At 34.8% G+C, this 24,118-nt stretch overlaps 3 protein-coding genes across 5 annotated transcripts; all 3 read left to right on the top strand.

Annotated features, from left to right (window-relative positions):
- The first annotated feature begins 1,615 nt into the window (after positions 1–1,615).
- LOC112504417 lies at positions 1,616–6,956 on the top strand. The gene is made up of 12 exons (XM_025108356.1): positions 1,616–1,851; positions 2,261–2,303; positions 3,003–3,029; positions 3,136–3,228; positions 3,346–3,515; positions 4,307–4,475; positions 4,702–4,827; positions 5,287–5,406; positions 5,494–5,514; positions 6,135–6,193; positions 6,675–6,765; positions 6,879–6,956. The coding sequence occupies exons 1-12, from the start codon at positions 1,616–1,618 to the stop codon at positions 6,954–6,956; spliced, it is 1,233 nt and encodes a 410-aa protein (XP_024964124.1).
- Positions 6,957–7,908: 952 nt separating this feature from the next.
- On the top strand, positions 7,909–18,804 carry LOC112506899 (probable ADP-ribosylation factor GTPase-activating protein AGD14). Of its 3 annotated transcripts, XM_025111226.1 has the most exons (14): positions 7,909–8,210; positions 9,390–9,451; positions 12,251–12,338; positions 12,413–12,474; positions 12,558–12,654; positions 12,742–13,080; positions 14,860–15,412; positions 15,509–15,687; positions 15,835–15,960; positions 16,044–16,151; positions 16,911–16,997; positions 17,242–17,347; positions 17,422–17,467; positions 18,448–18,804. In XM_025111226.1, exons 1-14 carry the CDS (start codon positions 8,115–8,117, stop codon positions 18,500–18,502), a joined length of 2,004 nt encoding a protein of 667 aa, XP_024966994.1. In that variant the 5' UTR covers positions 7,909–8,114; the 3' UTR covers positions 18,503–18,804. The 3 variants fall into 3 exon arrangements, with proteins under 3 accessions (XP_024966994.1, XP_024966993.1, XP_024966992.1); XM_025111225.1 differs by having other exon boundaries at positions 14,860–15,687; positions 15,838–15,960; XM_025111224.1 differs by having other exon boundaries at positions 14,860–15,687.
- Positions 18,805–20,231: 1,427 nt separating this feature from the next.
- On the top strand, positions 20,232–21,711 carry LOC112507829 (presenilin-like protein At1g08700). The gene has a single exon (XM_025112549.1). It carries the CDS (start codon positions 20,321–20,323, stop codon positions 21,653–21,655), a length of 1,335 nt encoding a protein of 444 aa, XP_024968317.1. The 5' UTR covers positions 20,232–20,320; the 3' UTR covers positions 21,656–21,711.
- The last annotated feature ends 2,407 nt before the right edge of the window (positions 21,712–24,118 follow it).

Genomic DNA, 24,118 nt, shown 5'->3' with positions numbered 1-24,118 from the left:
TATATATATATATATATATATAAGTTGGGTTTCAACTAGAAAAAAAGTTCAGCTAAGAAGTATAAGAATAGATCTCCACTTTTAAATGAATATAAGGATGAGATGTACTAAGATGCATCATATCAATTTCTTTATCAAACGTGATTTATGAATAAATTTGAGATCAAAGACGATGACAATCCAAACATTTTTTATTCTGAGATATTCATATAACAATAATTAAAAATAACTCCACTGACTCTTTAATATATATTATAATGGTTTTGGATTTTGAAGCCCATATTTTGACGTGGGGTGGGGTCGCCCTAATGCCACCCACCCAGCCGTTATAAAGCCATAAAAGCTGCGCCAAAAAAGGTGCCTGCTCCATTCTCGCTTGCAGGCTTTCCTCCGATTCTATACAACTCCGGAAGTTGCAATTGGCCTGGCAAGCATTCAACGCTATCGGAGTATGATCATATGCTTTTATGATTCTTATATTTTCATGTTATATAATTCCCAATATCATTGTTCYACTCATTCATTAATTATGGTTAAAGGGTTTCAAACGATTCGATTCTAGTTTCTAGTTTTTGGTTTTTGGGTTATAATGTTGAATCCTCCACGTGCGCATTGTTCTTGTTGCTAGTAATTTGGTACTGACATTACTGTGTTTCCATCGTTGTAGTTCGAATTTCTCGTTTTCCCGCGAAAAAGTGTAGGAATTTTGTGTTTGATTTTATCGAGGGTTTAAATGCATTTGATTTTCATGTTTCCACTCTATTTTGAAGGTGTTTTACTTCTGACCTATTGATTTTCTACGGGAACAACGAAGCGATTGTGGGTTTTTCCCTTTGTTTTGTTTGTATGATTCCTTTTTTTATTTTTCTATTAACCTGGATATCCAACTGCAATGCGATCCATCACAACTACTGTTTTGCAGATAACCCAGAGTCACCGTATTTGAACCTCCTCTATGGCCACAAAAAAAAAACTATTTTTAAACAATAAAGTGCTATTTCAACAAAATAAACATTTTTAAACAATTCTATTGCTCGAGGGACATGGACTTTTAGAAGGCTATTTGGTTGGTTTTCTATTAAATCCTGAATGGATAAAGATGTTTGTGTGCATTGATCTGTCTACATAGATTGATAAGGTTTTTGTTTGGCCATGTTTTTTAATTGGGAGGACAAGTTTGAAAAAAAAAATGGTTTTCTGCATAAAATTAACAAGCCACTTTCAATGTCATTAAGCCATTACGGAACAATCATATATAGCTGATTGGGAAAGATGTGAACCCTGTGAAACTCATTAAGCTACTAACAAACAAGCCCTTAGACTTTTATGATCAAACAGATGATCTTTTAATCAAAGTTGATGCAGATTTTTTTACTTTTTAAAACTTAAGACCCAACATTTTTTACATGAAGATTTGCTATAAGATCTCTCTCACAAAGTTTGATGTAGTTATGAAAATTTTCTTTAAGTTGAAAAGCAATTTGTTTGTGACCAAATGTGAAATTATACCTCTTTCAACAACACATGCAATAGTTTTGATGGGAATCATATGCCACCTCTTAAAATCTCATAATATGATGGGCATATTATGGATACTTACAGGTTCTTGGATGCAATGAAGATCTTCAAAAGTGATTTGCCAATGTGCCCTACACGTCAACCTTGCTCTCAATGGGCTAGGAATTATATGAAGTATTGTCTTTGTTCAAGGAAGGACTGGATTTCGCTGATATTGGGAATAGTTAGTATTGTCAGTTGGGGTGTCGCAGAGGTACCTCAGATCATCACAAATTTCAAAGAAAAATCTTCTGAAGGGCTTGCCATCGGCTTCCTTATGACATGGATACTTGGGTAATACTTTTATCTTCTTCACTATAGATGCATAACATGTACTGTTAGTGATTTATGTTGTCATGAAGTTACAACTCTGGATGGATTGTCATCCTAACATTTATAGATGTTGTATAGCACAATCCATTTTTCATAATAGAAATGAGAGAAAGTCTCAAGGATGAATATCAATCATGGTATGGCTTACATCTAAAAGGGCAATCCCTGCCTCTTATAATACACTTATCTTTGCTATTTCATATCAAACATGAAGAGAGATTTTGATTTTCATTCAATCTACATTTTGCATTTGCTACCACTTATATTGTTCTTCAAATTCAATAACCATGCTGTGCTCTCTTCTATCATGTCAATTGACAAATCTTCATTTTTTACTCTTTTCTTATTTACTTCTTTTTCTATTTGGCAGAGATATTCTGAATGTGCTTGGTTGTTACCTAGAGCCAGCTACAGTGAGTTTTTCTACCTTTTAAACTCTGCTTAAACTATCCCACTTGAAGGTCTTACTACTTTTTGACCTCTCTCGATAGTGTGATTTATTTAAGGAATTTGAATCTACAAGCAAATGGCTGTCGCCTACTTACTTTTTATTTACCCTTGCGCCCCTTATTGTTGGGGCATTATCAACTATTACTTAGATTTTGACCCTCAATTGATAGATACATGAATAATGAAATGAGTGTGTTAATTGGTGAAGAGAGGAAGGAATTAACCTGCCTGATCCCCAATGAATCATCTAAACAGTTTTTTTAGAGTTGAGAGGAAAAGTAGAAAGAATGAAAGATAATCTTCAGTGTAGTTCTTATTTTATTATCTTTTCTTCTTCATATGGGAGGGGAGGGTGGGGGTTATATTGGCTTAGTTCTTTCAGCTCAAATCCAATATAGAAACAGGAATATTCTTTTTCAGCCTAACCAAACAGACAATGGTACTTGTTTTAATCTCAAAATATTATTTGAACTTTTGTCTATCACTTGTGATTGGAATGAAACATCTATCTGATATAATATTTATGTAAAAGATTAGTCTTTTATGCTGGCATTACAGGTTGAAGGCTGTGTTATAGTTTAACGATATGCCATTTTCATGTTTGTTGTGTTAACTATGGCGAATGGCTGTATTTTAATTCATCTCATCCTTTTACTCTGCAGCTTCCAACACAGTATTACACGGCAGTGGTAAGTGTTTTTGACTCATGAAGTGTCCATAACTTTTGTTCTAGTGTCATAAGTTCAAATTGCACCTATATATTTCTCTATTCATTTATTTTTGGTGGGCGTGTAGTTGTACCTCGTGACTACCTTAGCTCTTTCCTCCCAATCAATTTACTATGGTCATTTCCGTCATCATGGTACATCTAAGAGACAAGGCCACGAGGTAAGAAGTCATTTCCAAACCATGTGGGCCACATGATCTTAGGCCTGCGTTTTACTCTCAACTCGTGGAGCATGTAATCTTGATAGCGCTGCATTTTGTATTCCTGAACTTATCCAGATTGAATCAGCAGACAAGAAAAGAGAATGCAGTCACGATGGTAGCAAGAAACAGCTGGCCAATGGTGATATCCCGGATGAGTCAACGGTTCCTATGCTGTCAAAATTCACTCAAAGTCTGCCAATTCTTGCTGTCGATGACGATGCTTCTCCTGAAAGAGCATATTACACGTAATGTTCTTCCACTGAAGTGTATTACTATTTTCTTACCGAGTTTTCTGAATGGATCCATAAATGATTGCTGCTCTTACCATGATTGTTGTTGATGTTAATTAGGGAAGTAGCAGGACATTTCAAGATTGTAGTCAGATTAGTCCATCAGAATATGCAACCATTCTCTTTAAGGCATAGGCTGACTTTAGACTTCAAGATCTGATTCATTTGAAAACGTTTATAATATAATGCTCAGAAGTGATCGTTCACCAGTAAACTTTTGGCATGGTGACACATAATTAGACATAAATTTTGACTTGGTACTTTTTGAGAGGCACCTCAAGATTACATGGAGCATGTTTGTTAGCAGCTTAACGATTAATGGGCTTATTTGGTCAGCTATAGTTAACCGTTAGGTAGTGTCTTAATGATATAGAAAATGGTTTATTCAGTAAGCTTCTAGGTAAGAGCTTTATGCAGAAAGCCAAGTTTTTTCCAAACATGCTCCTCTTAATTAAAAAGTGCGCTCCTTCCATCTATGAAAAAACACTCCCAAACAAAAAACCTTCAAAATTTATACAGACAAATTAATCCACACAAACAACTTTATCCATATAGGACTTGATGGAAAACCAACAAAACAGACCCATAGTCACCTAGAAAGAGCCCATGCTATAATTTAAGATGCATGCTTGATCTATAATAGTGTCCTTCCAGGAAAAAAATGCAACAGACACATGTATACACACACACACACATATATATGTATGTATATAGCTTATTTACTTTCTTTATCTTTCTTGGTGCAGTTCTGCTAGATCACTATCTAGAAGTCTCACTCCTACAGTGAACTTCTTCCCCTCACAAAGAACAACTACTCCTATATGCGATCAGGAAAGTGTTCAAGAACCTTTGCTTCGTGGACATTTATCGAGACATACAGCACCTGCATCAGAAACTAAGACCATGCTATGTGTGGTGAGTTGTATTCAACTTCTGCTTCATATGAAAGGTTGTGCATCAAACCAAAGGGTCAATAGCCCAAAGGTATTTGGGTTACTTATAGATCCCAACCTCTTTGGAGGTTAAGGATTCAAACCTCACCAAAAGTGAGGAACGTTTGTGAGTTTTGCTGTATATGAATATTCTATAATTCAAAAAGTGTGCATCGAATCTGACAAAGATGTATTCTCCTGTGATACAGGTTTTTACTGTGACAATTTTTCTCTGCACATACAATCTTAAGCTTGAAAGAGACAGTTACCTCCACTCAAATTCAGTAAAACAACATGAAGGAATTGTTATGCAAGTGGGAAGAAAGCTTTTACAGGTAAAGAAAACAACCCATTTATTGTCTTTATGTTCATAACACTACAAAATATCATGTGTATATCATACAAATGGTCACTAGAATGTTCCTCGGTCTTTCATTTTTGTGGTTTTCCTGAACCTGACCCTATATATATATATATATATATATGCACACACACACAAAGGATCATGTGAGAATAGGGGTTAAGGTGAGAGGTGTAAGAAGAGATTTGGACCCTTGATATAATTAATCCCAATACAACCCATGAATAGGGCTTTAGATGAGAATTGATCTACTTTATCTCATTAGTGTTTCTCTTCAATTAGGATTGATCCAAGGGTGAAGATCCTTTCCAACCCTTCTCAATATAACTTTTATTTTCACCCGAACCCAACCTTATATATATATATATAGAGAGAGAGAGGATGTCTTACGTAAATTAAAACATGAGTGTTTGACCATGTGTATATATTGCAGGTAAGAAGCAATATTCTGGAAGGTCATAAGGGCATGGAAAGTAATGGGATTGGGACCTTCCTTGGTTGGGGAATGGCAGCTATTTATATTGGTGGACGTCTTCCACAAATTTTCTTAAATGTAAGAAATCCCAACTCAATAGTAGAAAATTATATATTTAGAGGTTTTATTAACATGTTTATTTTTGGATTTCTTCAAATTCTACAGATTAGAAGGGGAAATGTGCAGGTACAGACAAATCTTTCATCTTTTCCATATATATATATACACACATATAGGAAGGATCAAACGAGAATGCTAACTATTTAGTAGAATATGAAAACGGCCAAATCACGTGCAAAATCACATGTGATTTTATATTAACGGTAAAAAAAGGTGTGTAGGCGACTTTGGCTGCAACAATAGTTTGCGAGACAAAGTCGCGTGAATCACATGTGATTTTGTATGTGATGTTAGTGTAAAATTACATGTGATTCTGCCGTTTTCTTATTATCTTAAATACGTATTGTTCCCGTTTGAACCCGACTCTCTCTATATATTACGTATTGTTAGAATCACATGGGTGAGGACACCTTGAGTAGAAGTCAACACATTGAATATTGTATACTTGTACAAACTGGTAATAGTTCAACTGTAGTGTGTGAGTCACAATTTCTTTCGGGATTTGGCTCCTTGTGGGTGCTGGATTGTTAAGCCAACTACTTAACATATTGTTGTATACTTTATTTGTCTTTTATATGATGCTTTTGGGGATTAACAGTTAAAAGAATTCTTTTGTACAAACAAACACACACATGTATTTACTAATTAATTAAGGTATCATATATGCTTTTTTCGTGGACGTGTAGGGTCTGAATCCCTTAATGTTCATGTTTGCTCTTCTTGGAAACTCTACGTATGTAGCGAGGTAAGTTTTCTTCAACTTCGTCTAATTTTAGGCCAGTTCTCTTGATCTTTGTGGTGGCCGTGTTTAGTTTTGGTCTCGTTTTCCCCCTGTTTGGGGTAAGTGGGGGTTCTTTCTGCATCTTGCAGATTTTTAACTTGGCTTTATATCCACTTTGTGGGCTTTTTAGTCTTTTCAATAAGCATTTTTGAGTGTTTGGATAAACCGGTGCCAAACCGGTAATAAGGAGTTTTTAAAGAAGTTAAAGATTCTAACTTATAATAAGTTGATAAGCATTTTTGTAGAAAAACACAAGTTATTTCAAATAAGCAATCCCAAACACCCCTTAATTAAAGATATTTTAAACATATGATTAATCATCATCTATTTTTATCAAACTATGTGAACTTCAAACACTACCGTTTCTTTTAGATAGATGTGGTAATTATTTTCTTATTAAAGTTTTTTGGATCGATGTTTATTATGAATATATGTTTTTTTGTAGCATACTTGTGAGTACTCTGGAGTGGTCGAAAATAAAACCTAATCTACCATGGTTGATTGAATCAAGCGGATGCATGTTGCTTGATACTTTTGTATCCTTGAAAAAATAAGTTTTTTTTCCTTTTATCTTTTATAACATTGCAATTTGATGATGACCATCTTATTCTATTTCTCGTAAGCTTGTTGATCCTTGACGTCATGCTAGATTCTTATACAGTTTATCTACTTTCGGTATCGGAAACGTAGAGATGTTGATGAAAGGCGTGGGAGGTTGGATCTATGATTGACAAACTCAAGCATTCCAAATACGATGTTTTTTTTGCTAGTAACTGCATATGGAACGGTTGAATCCTTTAGTATGTTCCATATTAGTGATGATTATTGAGTTTTTGTAATATATATTACGTTTTTATTTAGCGTAATTATGTTAGATTCTAATTTATTTTATTGAAGATAGATGTTTGAGTTTCTTTTGCTGTTAACTTGAAGGGAACAGGATAAATTTGACATTTTTAACAATTGTATTTGAAACTTGTTGTCTCAAATGGGTCATAATGTTACTAAAAACAATCAAAATACTCATTGAAAAGCTTAATGAATAAGTCATTTTTTATACCAATAAGTTACAACCAAGTAGTCATTTAACTGACCTAATAAGTTGTGAGTCTCATTATGCTGTTAATAGACATGTCTAAGGGTTCATAATCTCACTTATTTGTGTAATGAACTTTGATCCTCACATCTTGTATACACTAACACATTTTTAAGTCATGAATACATCAAAATCAAGTTCAAATTTTGTAACTACGATCGTCTCGGTTTCACCAAACCTTGTTTCTATTCTTTAAAATAAAAATCATGAAAAACATACGTTACCATACTTATAACAGTGACACTGTTTGCATTAGTTTTATGTAATCAGTAACCTCGTAATGGTTGTGGCATAGGGTCCCTACAATAAAAGAAAATATTTAATGACAAAGATTTTGAATCGACGAAATACAGGTCAATACGAGTTCGAAAACAAAGTTTCATAACTTGAGGGGTTGGGATGGTTTAATTCCATAACATTAGGGATCAAAGTGCAAAATTTTTAAGTTTTTGAGTTTTGACTGGACAGATAGAGCAATGGTATCAGTAACGGGCCAAATTTGAATGGGTGGACATATGCAAATAATGCATATATAATTGAGCCTCAAAGCTAAAAGCATAATTTCAAGCACTAAATCTTGTCGTTGGGCTGACGAGAATAGCTGGGAAATCGAGCAAGAGTGGGGAAGAGGGATATCGCTGATTCCATCCTTTCTTCTTTGCTATTTCAAAACCCAAAACCCTAGATTCAATTAACCCCCTTTTGTATGTTGTTGGACCTCAAATTCGCAGAGGTTAATTCCCATTTGAACGATAGGGAGCAGTTTTTGGTGAGAACAACAAAACAAGAATGAGCAGCAGGAAGGAGGAGGAGCGAAATGAGAAAATTATTAGGGGTTTAATGAAGCTTCCTCCTAATCGAAGATGCATCAATTGTAACAGCTTGGTATGTGTTTCTATATTCATACTTTTCAAAGTTTATAATTTCTTTTAGTTATACCTGTTTTGTGTTTGTGGGTTGTTAGATTTTTCACTCATGTTAATTTTTAGTTGAATATTTTGCTTTCGGAAACTCGTTGGTTTTGTAATGATGAAAGTGCATTCTGTGACAAGTGTCTATAAGATTAACTCGTTTTACTGTGAGTATTCATTCATGTATCTATAGAAAAATAACATATAGACATTGATTCAGAGAAGTATTGATGAATGTGGCTTACGGGAGATGAACCTTATCATGTTAATTCAGATGAGTGGTAGTTAGGGCTTGTTTGTTAGCAGCTTAATGGGACTCACAACTTATTCGGTCAGCTATACATGATTGTTTGGTAGGGACTTAATGATATAGAAAGTGGCTTATTCGCTAAGCTTCTAGAAGGAGCTTTATGCAGAAAGCCAAAAAATTTCCAAATCTGCCCCTCCCAATTAAAAAACATGCTCATTTCATATATTAAAGAAACCCTCCCAAGCAAAAACCTCTCTATGCAAACAGATTAATCCACACAGACAACTTTATCTATTCAGGACTTAATGGAAAACCAACCAAACAGCCCCTTAAGCTATGTTATTGTAAGGAGATGTATTTTCGAGATTCCCATTTACAGATCTATCATAAAAACGTTGCATATAGATTATCTTTTAGTGATGGAAACAAATTAGTAAAAACTGGGTTTCAACAGTTGGAGACCCACCTTGTCCACTTGACGGTTTATCTAGTTAGTCAGCATCAGCCCACAGAAGTTAAAAAATTTAATGTTTTTTGGTTATAAGGAAGTGATTTTATAGCTGCTTTGAAGAATTTGATCATTTGTTCATTATGGGATATCCTCAATTCCTCATTGCTAAATGAGTGTACCCTGTTGATCGTGAGATTGTTACTCTTCTTGGAGATACAGATCAGCTCTTTGCATTCTTGTGTCATGACATGGAAGGGATGAAGTGCCAGTGCTTCATGTATTACATCCACTAATAATCGGCTATCTCTTTAGCTCCGTTATTTATGTAAAGCATACTAGCATGGAGTCATACTCATAGCAAGTTCTTTGGTATAGTAATTGTTAATTCGTTTAATTTGGTGATAAAACTTCTATTGCTTCACCCTGATCTTGACTTTAAAATTTGATTCCAGGGACCTCAATACGTGTGCACAAATTTTTGGACGTTCATTTGCATGACATGTAGTGGGATACAGTGAGTTCTCCATTCAGCTTAAGCTCTTTATGTCAATGTCATTTTGCACATAATGCTGGAAAAACTTGGATGTATGTATTAGAGATCTAAAGATGCTTAGTGTTGTTGCTTATGTGTCAATCCATTAGCCTATGTTTCTCAAATAATACCGTTAGCTGTTCAACCCCTTTCCATTACATGGTATAAGAGATCAGATTTTGAGAACCAAAGAAACCCAAACCGTCCCCCACTTTATGGTGCCATGAGCAGCAGGCAACCTAAAGCGAGCATAGCTGCAGTTGTTGATATTCAAACAGCTAGTTGCAGTGCAAGCATGATCAACATTGAGTAGGTGATGGCTTGCTGTGCCATGCCTTCTCTCTGCTTTTTGTTTGACTTCCTTGAGTTCATTGGAACTGGTCACTGGGGGTGGGGTATCAATGCTTTTTTTCTTTCTATTTTTCTGGACTTCAAGAGACACAGTTGACTCTTTCTCTTGCAAATGCTGTCCCTATTGGGAGTGGGGGTGGGGTATCAATGCTGTTTTTCTGGACATCAAGAGCCACAATTGACTCTTTCTCTTGCAAATGCTGGCTCGCATTTGGTAGATATGATGCCGGTGTTGATGGTAAATTAAAGGAACTACACTTCGGAATTTTCAGTTTAGTCCCTGCAGTTTGATAGTAGTCTGTTTGATCGCTGGAGCTTATAATTTCTGTTTGGCCCTTGAGTTCCCCCTCAACTGTTCTCTAACCTCATCATCTTTGACTAAATAAAAGGAGATAAAATATGGAACCAGATCTTAAGTACTTATGCTATTATATTGAGTATTGACATTATACACTTAAATATCTTTGCATTTTCCTGGTAACATTCTAGTAACACTCTCTCCTTTTTATGTGAACCATCATTACTGACGAAGAGCACATGTAAATATAACAATTGAGCAAAATAAACAAATATGCTTCCTGCTTTCGTTATTTTTATAGTTTGCAATGTAGAAGCACAAGAATTTCGTACAGAACACATATTTGAAGGCAACAAGAAGGGTTTCATCAATTGGGCGAAGATTATAAGGATTGAACCTAGAAATAAACCAAACCAAACTCCAATGAATCCCATGCGAAGTGGGTTATGAGGGTAAGATGTACGCAACATTTAGGGTCTGTTTGTTTGCAGCTTAATGAACTTAATAGGATTCGCAACTTATTTGGTAGTAATACATGACTTTTTGGTAGTGGCTTAATGATATAGAAAGTGGATTTTTCAGTAAGCTTCTAGGGATGAGCTTTATGCAGAAAGCCAAGTTTTGTCCAAATCTATCCCTCCCAATTAAAAACACGCTTATTCCATCTATGAAAAATCCCTCCCAAACAAATACCTTCCCAATCTATATAGATAGATTAATCCACTAAGACAACTTTATCCATACGGGACTTAATGGAAAACCACCCAAACAGGAATACTTGAAGGAAAAAGTTTTATGATGATTAAAACTAACAAAAACAAAAAAGGAATACTTGAAGAGTTGAAAAAAATGCTTGAATCGAACTTGGGAAACGAAGTAGATACATTAAATAACATGCAGTATGCTTAAACAAGTAGATCAAGTGTGTACAGTCAATGCCATGAAATTAGATCAAACAAGGACATACAATCAATGCCATATAAATATGCCTAGAACAAGTGGGAGCAACAAAAGCAAGAGGGAAAGTACTAGTCGGCTAGGCAACCCAACACATAAATGGCACAAAAGACCCCTTCTTGACAAAACTCTCACAAACGCTACTCTTGGCTACTCACCCTACCTACCATAGGACTTAAAGTCTTAGTTGTGTGCTCTCTAACCCGAACCACAGTACCCACAGGTCTTCACACAAAATCTGCTACCCTAAGCTTACGTCTTCACAAACTCCTATCTGAAGTCATGTCTTTGGAAATGCCTAAAGCTGCCATGCCAGTCTCAGTTGTTCATCCCACGTCCTCCTCCGTCTTCCCCTTCTCAATCGGTCAACTGTTACACCGTCTACCCTTCTCATCAGTGCTGACAATTGTCTCCCATGAATGTGCAAAAAACCGCTGCAGTCTTCCCTCTCTCAATTTATTCGTGATAGGCACTACACCCAACTTTGCTTGGAAGACCTCAATTGGTATCCTGTCCAACATAATTCAGCCATAGGTGCACCATCCACCTGAGCATCCTTATTCCTGCCACTTCTAACTTAAAAATGGAATGGATGGAGTTAATATATGTGTACATTAAACTAACATCAACTAACAGAGCCAAGTATGACAATTAGCATCCTTTGTAAGTATTGAATTAATTTATAAACAGATAAACCCTTCACTTCTCGTTGGTTATGGTTTTACCAAATTCTTAAAGTTACTTTGGGTTTGAGAATTGTCAAAAGTTGAAATTTTTATCATTTTTTATCTTTGTTCTTTTCTTCTAATTGTTGTCATTTGTAACTTTGTTAATTGCTAAAGTTCAAAAAATAGAAATTTCACTTTTCAGAGCTAGATTCAAATTAAATTAGGATAATTTTGATATTCATATATGGATAACTTAGGCTTAATTGGCTTCCAATATTATCCAAATTTGCAAGATACCTGATGATTCGAGTTCGAACATCAAACTTAAACATCAGTCAAATTTAAGTTCTGACTCAATTTTGGTTTAACTAATGAATACAAATTTGGGTATGTCATATTGGATTTTGTTAACATTCACTTATAGGCCTATCCAAATGTCAGGAATCTAATGTTTCTCTTCAGTCATTGTTTAACATCATATTTAAGTTATCTTAATTCATGTTGCAGCCGTGAGTTTACTCACCGTGTTAAATCTGTATCAATGTCTAAGTTTACTTCACAAGAAGTTGAAGCCCTTCAAGAAGGTGGTAATCAGGTACAAGTATTACTTCTTTCCTTCCCTCAGTGGCAAAGTTTGTTTATTTTCTCATGGGATATTTGCTTCTTCAGCGTGCAAGGGAAACATTTCTCAAAGATTGGGACCCACGAGGCCAGAGACTTCCAGATAACAGGTAATGCACTTTTAAGTTGTTCCATATGGTTTTGGAAGATAAATGATGTCAAATTGACTTCTTATGCGTACTTTCTGATACAGCAATGTGGATAAAGTTCGAGAATTCATAAAGAGTGTATATGTGGATAAGAAATTTTTCGCTTCAAAGGCATCTGGAAAACCTCCTAGAGATATACTGGTAGTGTGCCTATCTAGTACGATAGAACATCTTCATAAATGTGTTTATTGCATACTTACTTGTTACGCTTGGTTGTCAACTTTTCAGAACACTAGAAACCACGAGGATGAAACAAGACGAGCTAGTTCCTATCATTCTTATTCTCAGAGTCCACCATATGATTATCAATATGAAGAACGTCGTTATGGGAAACAGGCTCCTGCACTTACTAAAAAGCCTGGATCGGACCGAGGAATGTTCCGCTTTATGAGTACAAGCCGTTTAAGTGATCATGGGCAAGATGATGGGTTTGCAAATGAGGTGCCTAATGCTCGAGTTTCAGATTTTTCAGTGAGCAGTGCAGGTGATCCATTTAGGTCTGATACYCAATCGCCAACCTGTCAGAGGGACTTTGGATTCAGCAGCCCCAAAAGAGATCCGGACCAGGTTACAAATGCATGCATTTTCTTGCTTTTGGTGTTACTTGAAATTTAAGCCGTTAATATGTGTGTGTGTGTATATATATATATATATATATATATCTAGGGGCAGGTTCATTTAGGAACCCTAAATATTTTAGGAACCACCTATTATCCATCATGAATATCTGTCACGGCATTCATCATTAATATTTTCACGGTATTCATCATGAATACTAACAAAAAGGATGGTTCTTGGGTTCATAAAATATTGAATGTTCCTAAATGAACCCCCCTTTCTATATATTTATATAGGGAAGGGTTCAAACGAGAATGCCCATGTTTTACAAAAATGCGAGAACACTACTGGGCCTCCAAATTAATGAACACATAATAAAAATTAGAATAAAATGAAAATAAATTAGTATTTATCCATAATTTTCTGTTATCTTATATTTCTCCTTATCCTTTAAATGTTGCTAGTATCATCGGAGACATCCTATGTCTATGCATCCGTTGTCAATAATGATGTGACAATGATCTGATTTTGCCGTGATAACAATGTGATAATGCTTTGATAAATTGAAGATTTTTTATGATGTGATTTAGCTGTGATAATGATCTGATTTTGCCGTGATAATAATGTGATAGTACTTTGATAAATTGAAGATTTTTATGATGTGATTTAGCTGTCATAATGATCTGATAATTGTGTGATTTTGTTGTGATAACGATGTGACAATGTTGTGATAATCGAAAACAAGTGATTAGCACGTCTATGATCATCGCTCCGTTGTTAATTATGTGATTTTGCTGTGAAATAATGTGATATGATTTGATACATTGTGATTGATGAGTATATTATTTGTACGTGATTCGCAATGTGTCTGTTTCACAATGTGAACCCTTTTAAGCCTCTTCGTGAATCAAAAGTTACATGTAAAGAAGTTTCACATTGTGAACCTTATACATATGAAGCAAACACATTGCGAAACAAATTTATGTTCATCAATACATTAAATGCTAGCCTTAGATGAGAAAAAATCATGTGAAACAATACCTTAAGGTAATAGTTTCCACGGTTATCACAATATATGGAGTTCTCAAATGATTAAGCCCCTATATATGTGTGTGTGTGTGTRTATATATATATATGTATGTAACCATGCCTAGGAGGCCACAACCTGCTACTAATGCAATATCTGAGATAAAAGACAATCAAGAATTCCACATTTATAAGATAAGTTGATTATTTTTTTAGTTGTTTTTGTTGTATGGGCTGAAGCTCCAAGTGATGTTTCAACCTTACATTTTCTTGATCATATGGAAAGATAAATTGAAAACTGTATTGAAAACAAACAACGAGAATCAAATCAAAAAGGCAGGTCTGCTTTCAGGGGGTACCAGGTACCAGTCTCTCCCCGATGCCTTATCTAAGATGAGTTTGACTGAGCTTTGCAAGAACAGTTTCCAAAAATGCCACGCACTCGTTAACCTATAAAGCGTTATCAAATCCAGCATAATACCTAATTCCTCCTAATCCCTATTTATAAAGTTCGTTAATTATAAAAATACTAAGGTTGGCATTCTAAATAACCAACTCTAGACATAAACTCACACATGCCGAGGCCCATGCATGAGTCTAACAAGCTGCAAACCATGTTCCACACATGTCAAATTTGCGCCGGACTCCAACTCATTGATATAGGCAGTAAACTAAAGCTCATTTCTTCACCATTCCACTTGAACTGAATTTTCTTTCTTATTTTATAACTTTCTTATTTTATTTTATTTCATCTTATTTTAGGTAACTGGTTCTTCTGGCAGTACTGTGCAACTCAGCGGGGATGACACGGGTTTCAAGTCTGCAGACTCTGTCGACAAGCATTTTATTGGTCCAACACCTGAACAATCAGTAGTGACGCAACATCCTCATCCCTCTTTTTCCCACTCGTCTGAATCTGGAAAGTTTGATGGTTTGGACCTCTTTAGTTTACCATATGCACCTCAATCGAGCACATCTCTAGCACCAGAACAATCAGTAGTGACACAACATAACAAAGACTCTCTTCCCTCTGTGTCACATTTATCAGAATCGGGAAAGTTTGATGGATTAGACCTTTTTAGTGCACCATATGCACCTCAATCCACCACATCTGCTCCTTCAGCCATTGACCTATTTGAGTTATCGGCGACATCTTCTGCTTTGTCTATAAATACTTTGCAGCCACCACGTAATTCCGTGGCATCAACTTTGAGTGTAAATCAGCAGTTCCAAGCTTTTGAACCTTCATCTTTGGATTTATTTGCTGTTATGCCTCAACAGCAGTCGTCTGAAACCCTGAAAGATAAATCACCAGGTATGATAACTCAGGAAAATCAGGGATGGGCGACGTTTGACATGCCTTGGCATGTGGAACCTAGTCAGGGCATTAAAAGTTCGATCGTTGTGTCAGAAACTTCTACTAGTGATGATTCGGTTGGGAAATTTGACCAAGCTTTATCGGTGGACAAAAGCTCTCACTGGTCATTTCATCAAGATTTTAGTGCTAGTGGACCTTCGCCATTAATGCATAACCCATGGCATGGAGGCTTGCATGATCTTGGCGATCCGCTAAATGCAAAGAATAATCAGGTATGTTATTTTTTGCAAGAGATTTGCTCACATAATTAGAGGTATTCATCTGTATAACCTTCCTATGTGTATGTTGCAACGAAGAAATCTTGTGGTGTTTTGATTTATTTTAAAGTGACAAGACATGATGTATCACCATTTTCTTAGCAGTCATGGAGTTCATTCGAAGAATCTACCACGTCCTTCGAAAGTATTTATATAAAGACTAGCGAACAAGTTCCAGTACAAGATCCTTCAGGTGTTGATGTGTATTTGCCATGGGAAATATCAGAGGTATTGATTGACGTTGCTAGAAATAACAGTGAATTGTTTGCATGTGATCAACTATTTTTTGACTTTATCAAATTGATTTACAGAATGTCAAGATGAAAGAAGCTGATTTGGATACTAGACCTGCTCCTTTTCTTAGCACAACACCGCATGCCATTGGATCAGTAGACTCTTCAATTGAACTCCCTGTCATGGTAGGATGCTTTCATTTTATTCAGCCTTAATTATCGAGTGACCAACAGTTGTAACCATTATGATTAACTTTGATTTATAGAAGAAACCATTGTAGTTGCAGAGGTTCTGATAATGTAAAAAACACTATAGTTGGAAAGCTTGAACTTTTATAAATGGTATGTGGCTTTTAGCTTTCTAGAAAACCATTTTAGTTGCAAAAACTGGGATAAAGTTCTCAAGTTCCAAGTAGAATGTCTTTCTATGGATTTTAGCAACCACAATGGTTTTGTGAAAGCAAAGCCAATGACTACAAATGATCCCGCTTTATCACAACCACCTTCTTTTCTTCTTTTATATGTGTTCGTCATCAGAACCACCTTGCCTAATTAGTTATATGTGGACTTGAGACCAACATAATATAACTACCATAAGGGTAAAAAGGTTACTAACCAATGAGCATTTTTTTTTCTTCGGGAAAACGAATGAACATCTCTCTTCTATTTACAAAATTCAAACAAGGAGCAACAACGATATCTCTGTCTGGCTATTAGTATGACAAATGGTTGTCATCAAATCTACAGTATTCAAACAAGGAACATCTCTCTTTTATTTGTTAGACAGATTTCCCCAAGTTCTTGTTCTTTCTGTCTTCCCTCATTTTCTAGTTTCTGCCTTATGTGTTAATACACACACACACACACACACACACACACATATATATATATATATATAGAGAGAGAGATATCATTACTATCAGCTCTTATTTTACGTTACTTCAGGATGGAGCACAATCACATGGACTTGATACAAAATCTCGCAATCCATTCGATTTTCCTAGTGATGCAGATCTTGAATCTAGCAACATGGTAAGTCATATATATATATATATAATTTTCAAACTATAGATCCAAATGTGACTAGGAGTTGCAATAGAGATATCCCACAACCTGTTCAATATTTTTTTATAGTGTTTAATGTTTAATAAACATCTCTGGTTGCTAAGACTTTTATGGCCATTATGATGAAATTTTCTGATATCATCAATATTTACCCCGCCATTCTTATTTGCTCAATGGAATCATGCAAATCCCTTTTTAATTCCAATTGCAGTTCTTGGACATGAGCTCTTTGCAATCTGCTATACCGAATCATAGTATATCGACTCCTTGGTTTCCTGAGAGTGCAGCAATACCATATACTCCTGGTAAATCACAAGGTGAAATCTCAACTGAGAAATCAACTTTTTGTTGTTTTATCGGAATCTATTCTTACTGTAATATGGTTCTGCAGATGCCTTAGTCTACCTGGCAGGGCAAGCACCAAGCATGCAGATTCAGTAAGTGCCTCCCTTTTATTTTACTTCGTTTTACAGGATTATTCAACACAGACACACACACACATATATATATATATATATGTATGTATATATGTAGTTTAATTGATGCTTTAGCTTTCTTGTTGAGTATAATTAGGTAGGGTCGAGCAGATTTCTAGAAATTGGTTGGGTATGATCATTCTGAGATCCATTTTTCTTTTCTATTTTATTTAATGTTTTGGGTTGCCCAAATGGTCCTTAACACACCCAATTCAGGGAAGGGGAAACATAATCACCAGTTGGGTAAGAACCTCCTTTTTGCACCTTTTCTTGCCACATCAGCGCCAACTCAACAAATAAGAACCTCCATAAAACTCCACTATGGTTAAGAACCATCCCGTGTACCTTTTCATCATCGATTTCTATTATATTTTTATAAAACAGTTAGTAACTTAAATACCAACTTAGGTGATCGGTTTGGAAGCCAAGGATGACACAATGCGAAGGTTCTCACAAAGCAAATGTTCCTTGGCTAATTTCTGCTAATAATTGTCTAGAATTGATATCCTTGCACTGTCTTCCGATTTGTTGCAAGGATATCAGTATTTCATGCTTTTTTCAATATACACATCTTTAAGACGAATGTTAATTATGCTGTATAGGAAAATGTTACTTTGAATTAGTAAAATGATCTTTTTTTTCCTCCTAACATCTTATTTCGATCCAATATGAGTAAAATGATAATGATGCTCTATGGGAAAATGTTAATGATCCAATATGAGGAAAATGTTACTTTTGAATTAGTAAAATGATCAATTTTCCTCCTAACATCTTTCATTTCAAAGCTGTGGGGGGTTTTAAGCACATGGCAAGATTTTGGCCCATCTAAGTTGGTCTTTAGCTGTAATATTAATTATGTGCAAGATGAGATGATTCTTTTCGAGTATGGTAGAACATCAATTTGAGTCACTATTTCTGAATCCATATGGCTGATTTTGTAGGAACATTCATGGTCAGGGGCCTGTAGCTTCAGTCAGTGGGAATCCGTTTGGATAGAAGCCGCAAGCATCTATTCATTTGTGAATAGGGTCTAACATGATGATCATGTTTGATTGTTGTTCTCTGCATGTCCTTGTACAAATAAGTTTTGTTTGCATTTGGGTATCCTAAAAATGAAGTTGTTTGAAGTTTTTAGGTACTATAGCGAATAATGCGACTGAATATGGTGGTAGTTCCGTAAAGTTGTTAAGCCTATTCATTTCTAGCAATTGGTGTGTGTAATGGGAGTAGTCTGCTGAATCTTTAGAGTTTTAAACCCACAAATGAGTCTGATTATGAAATCAAATAGTTATGTTGACATAACTTTGGTTTTGATTGCATGTGCCTTGGCTAGTTTTATTTTTGAATTATGCAGGCTCAGAGGTACCAGAGTTGACCAACTTAGTTATATAGTTTACTAGTGTCAGGTTGGTCAATTTGCAAGAGTGGGAAGTTTCAATATCATATATGATTATATGCATGATACATACGATTAATCACATATGATTAAATACATGTTGCAATGGCAATATATAGCTTCACCAAGTCACGTGTGCCTTTTTTTAGGTGTATTTAATCATATATCATTAAACGTGTATATCATATGTAATCATGTATGATCTTAGATATTCTTGCCTTCTATCATGTTGTTGCATAAAATTGAAAACTTTGTATAAGTACCTTGTTAACAATTCAAAATTGATATGATATTATCTATAAAAAAACGTTATCAAAATTAATTTGTGCTTGGTACAATTTTTTTTACACGTCTAAAATAAATAAAAGTTACAATATATATATATATATATATATATATATATATATAATATAATGGTCTATTCGTTAGCACCTTAATATGACTAAAAGCTTATTTGATTAGGTATATATGAATATTTAGAGATGACTTATTCGGTTAGGTATACATGAATATTTAGAGTGAATTAATCAGTAATGTTATAGGAGAGTGTTTTATGTAGTCTTAATTAGAAATATGCTCATTCTATATATGAAAAAAATCAAACACAGTCTTTTTTCATCTGTACAGATAAATTAATTTGTACTAGAAGGGTACTCGTGCAATGCATTGAGACATATCTTGATTTTAGTGTTTCGTTTTATTCCTTTTTTACGTCGATATAATACGGTTTTATGTGGTTTTAAGAAAAAAAAATTAATAATGTTTTTATTTTTGAATAAAATATAAATTTGAGAATATTATAAATTTTTGAAAAAAATATATATCGATATCAGTATCAAATTAATCTTTTTAAAAGTTCTTGTGTTTTGGTGTAATTTCCTTAATTCAAATTTTTTTATTATAATTTAATTTAGGTTTAGTAACAAAAAAATTTAATTTAAGTTTAATAATATAATTTTTATAAATATAATAATTAAGTATTCTGTTATAACTCAATGATTATTTTAATTATATTCTAATTTTTTTATATTTAATATGATATGTTTATCCAATATTTGATTATGTTTATCTGTAGTTAGTTACATGAATTCAAAAATATGAAATGTACTTATGCACAATTTACTTATAATCTTAAATTTTAAGTAATATACATTAATAAACAGTATTTCATGCATACAAAATTATTTTTAAGAGTTTTTGTCAAATACCATATAATATAGTATAGATATAAACAACTTTATCTTTAATGAAAAAAAAAAAAAAACCCATTATTAAAATAAGAATAAAATAAATGTAATTTGCAAGGGAAAAAGTAAGAGGGTCAAGTCGTATGATGAAGATGGAGAACGGTTCAAATACCATTTTGTAAATCCATCAAGAACCCTAGAATTGTAGCACAAATTCGAAGATCTACAGCCATGGATGGGAGTATCTTGGAGTCAATCGGAGTGGAAATCATCGGCGTAATGTCGCCGGTATCAATATGCATGCTCCTGGTCGTCCTTTTGGTCTACTCTCTATCCTCCTTTTCCTCCTCTTCCGTCGAGCCCATCCGTACCGCCGCTAATCTCGTCTACCTCGAAGCTCCGTCGGATTCTACATCTCAGAAAATTGAAGGCTCGCTACTCAATGCTCTCGTTTTTGTTATCCTCATCGCCGCTGTCACTTTCCTCCTCGTTCTCCTTTACTATTACAACTTCACCAATTTCCTCAAGAACTACATGCGTTTTTCCGCTTTCTTTGTTCTCGGTGTCATGGGTGGTTCCATCTTCATCTCCATTATTCGACAATTCTCGATCCCAATTGATGCCATCACTTGTCTCATTTTGCTTTTTAATTTCACAGTTGTGGGAGTCCTTTCTATTTTCGCCGAGGGTATACCGATACCGATAGTGTTGAGGCAGGTTTATATGGTTCTTCTAGGTATAATTGTGGCTGCTTGGTTTACTAATTTGCCTGAGTGGACCACTTGGACTTTGCTTGTGGCATTGGCTCTATATGATTTGGTTGCTGTTTTGGCCCCTGGTGGACCTCTTAAGATTTTGGTTGAATTGGCATCTAGTAGAGATGATGAACTTCCTGCGCTGGTTTACGAGGCCCGGCCAACTGTTTCCAGGAACCCTAGAGGGTCTAGTTTGGGTCTTCTGGTTGGCGGGGTCTCTTCAGATTCAGTGGAGCTTCAGGTTGAGATGACTCCAAATAGAAACAATGCTACAGATTCGAGAAATGGTGATACAATTGAGATGGTGGATAGCAGAGATGAGACAGAGGAGACTTCCCCATTGGTGCCAAATCTTCGAGATAGGATGAGGTCTAGTTCAAGTGCCAGCAGTGAGTTTTCAGCTGCCATGGGTGGTACTGATCGAATTCGACAAACTGAAATAGTTGAAGATGAGGAGGATATGTCACCACTTGCTGCGATTCTGGGCATGGCGAACGAAAGGGAACCACAATTAAGAAGCAGGGAGATTGGTGAAGAGGCAACTAGAGGCATAAAGCTTGGCCTAGGTGACTTTGTTTTTTATAGTGTTCTTGTGGGTAGAGCTGCAATGTATGATTTAATGACAGTGTATGCTTGTTACCTTGCTATTATATCTGGATTGGGGTGCACTCTTATACTGTTATCAGTGTGTCGTCATGCTTTGCCAGCTCTCCCGATTTCAATAGCTCTCGGCATCATGTTCTACTTCTTAACCCGCGTATTAATGGAACCCTTTGTGGTTGGGATATCTACGAACTTAATGATGTTTTGACTCTCATTTCCAGTTCCTGTAACAACGCACTGTATTGAGGTATTACCAATTGGATCATTCTAGATGGGTATACTTTTAGGGGATAACTTTCATCTTTTGAGTTGTATTGCAAGATGTTGAATCATGCTGCAACTATCGTCATGAATTCCTGTAAGTTTCAAGGTTGTCACGGTTCAAGAGGAAATGACATCATGTCCCAATTCTAACATCATCCCCTCTGGTGTTGAAAACTTGTTTGTGGCTTTAAATTCAATTTTCATTCGGTCTCTGAACTAATATAGTCGAGTTTATAAAATTATATATCTTATACAGGATTCATTTCTTGAAAATCATGTATGGAACGCCCCGATCAGTGCAATGAGATGTGTCTATGCTCTTTGTAGAGTCAACGGCAGTTTATTTCACACACTTGTCAAACTGCAATTAATTTGCAGTAAGGGTTCTTGTTGTATACATATCGAACTCCTAAGTTGTGCTTAGCTAGTTAGTTTTCAGTCTTCTTAGATATTGTAAATGCATGTCATATTTCTGTTGGTTTCCTATTTGGTGTATTGCCAAAGGGAATTTGTGCTCTTGCTTTCAGGAAATGCAGAGGCTGACAAGTTATTCGCAGTCATGATGATGGTCTGCTACCATGGTAAATCGGATTAAATTATGCTCTTTCTTTCTTATTTAGAGCTGATGTCAAATCTATTTCACACGTATTTCAAAATCTGATTTGTAGCCATGAAGATATTTCGCACATATTTGAATGAAGATGCAAAGAAGTTATGGCCACCCAGTGTGGAACCTAATCTTCAAGGCCTCCAACCTTGTATTCTGTCATGTTGGGTGTCATTCCTACCAGAAAGCTTCAGCAACCATTGCTCACAGTCTTCTCTTTTGTCTTGTAAGCTGAACGACCCTTTATTTCATGCTGATGCAATCCTCAAATTCCCACATGCCTCTGTACTTTGAAAAAACCATCTGGGATTTCGAATACGGGGGATTTGAGCCAAAAAAATTGTCACATAAGCAACATGCGAGCAACTGTTTTGTTACCTGTATATATGGTGGAGAAGTAGACGTATTTTATAAATTTGTAAGCGATTCGTTGATGTTACATGTGTGAATTTAAAGGTTTTGTAGAAAAAAAACTTGTGTTTAGATCAACAGTTTTCAACAAGTGAGAATTGTCTATATAAAGGAAGTGGTCATCCTGGAGAAGTCCATTAGGAAACATCAACAGGTTATGGAACTGAACCATAGTTCTAGATTCTTGAATATTTGCAGTTAAATTTATACGTGCTTAATACATAAATCAGGATGGAGGTACCTTGTGATTAATTTAAGGTAACGTATCAGAAGTTATTGGATCATCTTGTTGTTTGAAATTGTTCGTCAAAAAAGAGGCATCTCCCATCCAACATCTTTATTCAACACTTGTATTATACCCAAATTAGGTCTTACAACTCCCTACACCACAAGCACATTCACGCGCACACACACACACATATATATATATATATATATATATACACACACACACATATATATATATATATATATATACACACACATATATACAGGGAGGGTTCACATGAGACCAACCTGTTTTTGAGACCCATGAGATCATCTTTTTACACTTGAAACTTCATAGTAAAACACTTTGTGAAAGTAAAAAACCGAACCTTCACAGCAAAAACATTGTGAAGGTCACCTTTATAGCATTTTACTGTGAAGTTTCAAGTGTAAAAAAGTGGTGGTCTTACAAAAACAGGATGGTCTCACATGATCTCAAGTCTATATATACATATACATACACACACATACATATATATGTACCCAAATACGTGTTACAACTCCATAGTTTGAAGTGGTTATATATGGTTTTTGATATAATTGTTGTCATATTAATATAAAAAATACTTCAATTATTATCTTTTAGAAAATCATAAAAACAAAATGAAATTACATCTTTATTTTTAAATATTTAAATAATAAATTTAAAAAGTTATAAGAGAAAATGAGATTTTATAATACCATGCTTGACATCAATATACTTTCTGAAGGTTTTTCTTTCACCATATGTAAATTTTATTTTTATTTAAACATGATTTTCGGACTTCTTAAATGAAAATTTGTGTTGATTTTTTATAACTATTAGAAAGGTACTCATATAATGCAGCAAGATAAATCTCGATTTTAATGTCTAGTTTTTATTTGTTATCTTTATCGATATAATACGATTTTATGTGGTTTTCAGAAAACGATAATGTTTTTATTTTTTAATGAAGCATAAATTTGAAGATAACATAAAAAATTTTAAAAAAATAAATCGATATTAGTTTCAAATTAACTATTTAATAGTTCTCATTTTTTTGGTGTAACTTCTTTAATTCAATTTTATATTATAATTTAATTTAGATTTAATTATAAAATAATTTATTTTTGGTTTAACAATATAATTATTTATAAAGATAA

This window comes from Cynara cardunculus, assembly GCF_001531365.2.
Source record: "Cynara cardunculus var. scolymus isolate 2C chromosome LG 2, CcrdV1, whole genome shotgun sequence".
NCBI classification, from domain to species: domain Eukaryota; kingdom Viridiplantae; phylum Streptophyta; class Magnoliopsida; order Asterales; family Asteraceae; genus Cynara; species Cynara cardunculus.
The sequence above is the reverse complement of the archived record's forward strand: the minus strand, read 5'-3'. Positions and strand labels throughout refer to the sequence as shown.

What these genes read in the sequence shown, in the direction of transcription:
- LOC112504417 (XM_025108356.1), top strand. Translation starts at nt 1,616, where the DNA reads ATGAAGATCTTCAAAAGTGATTTGCCAATGTGCCCTACACGTCAACCT. An exon ending in CTTATGACATGGATACTTGG is followed by an intron (nt 1,852 to 2,260) that starts GTAATACTTTTA and finishes TCTATTTGGCAG; the next exon opens with AGATATTCTGAATGTGCTTG. An exon ending in CTAAGACCATGCTATGTGTG is followed by an intron (nt 4,476 to 4,701) that starts GTGAGTTGTATT and finishes CCTGTGATACAG; the next exon opens with GTTTTTACTGTGACAATTTT.
- LOC112507829 (XM_025112549.1), top strand. Translation starts at nt 20,321, where the DNA reads ATGGATGGGAGTATCTTGGAGTCAATCGGAGTGGAAATCATCGGCGTA.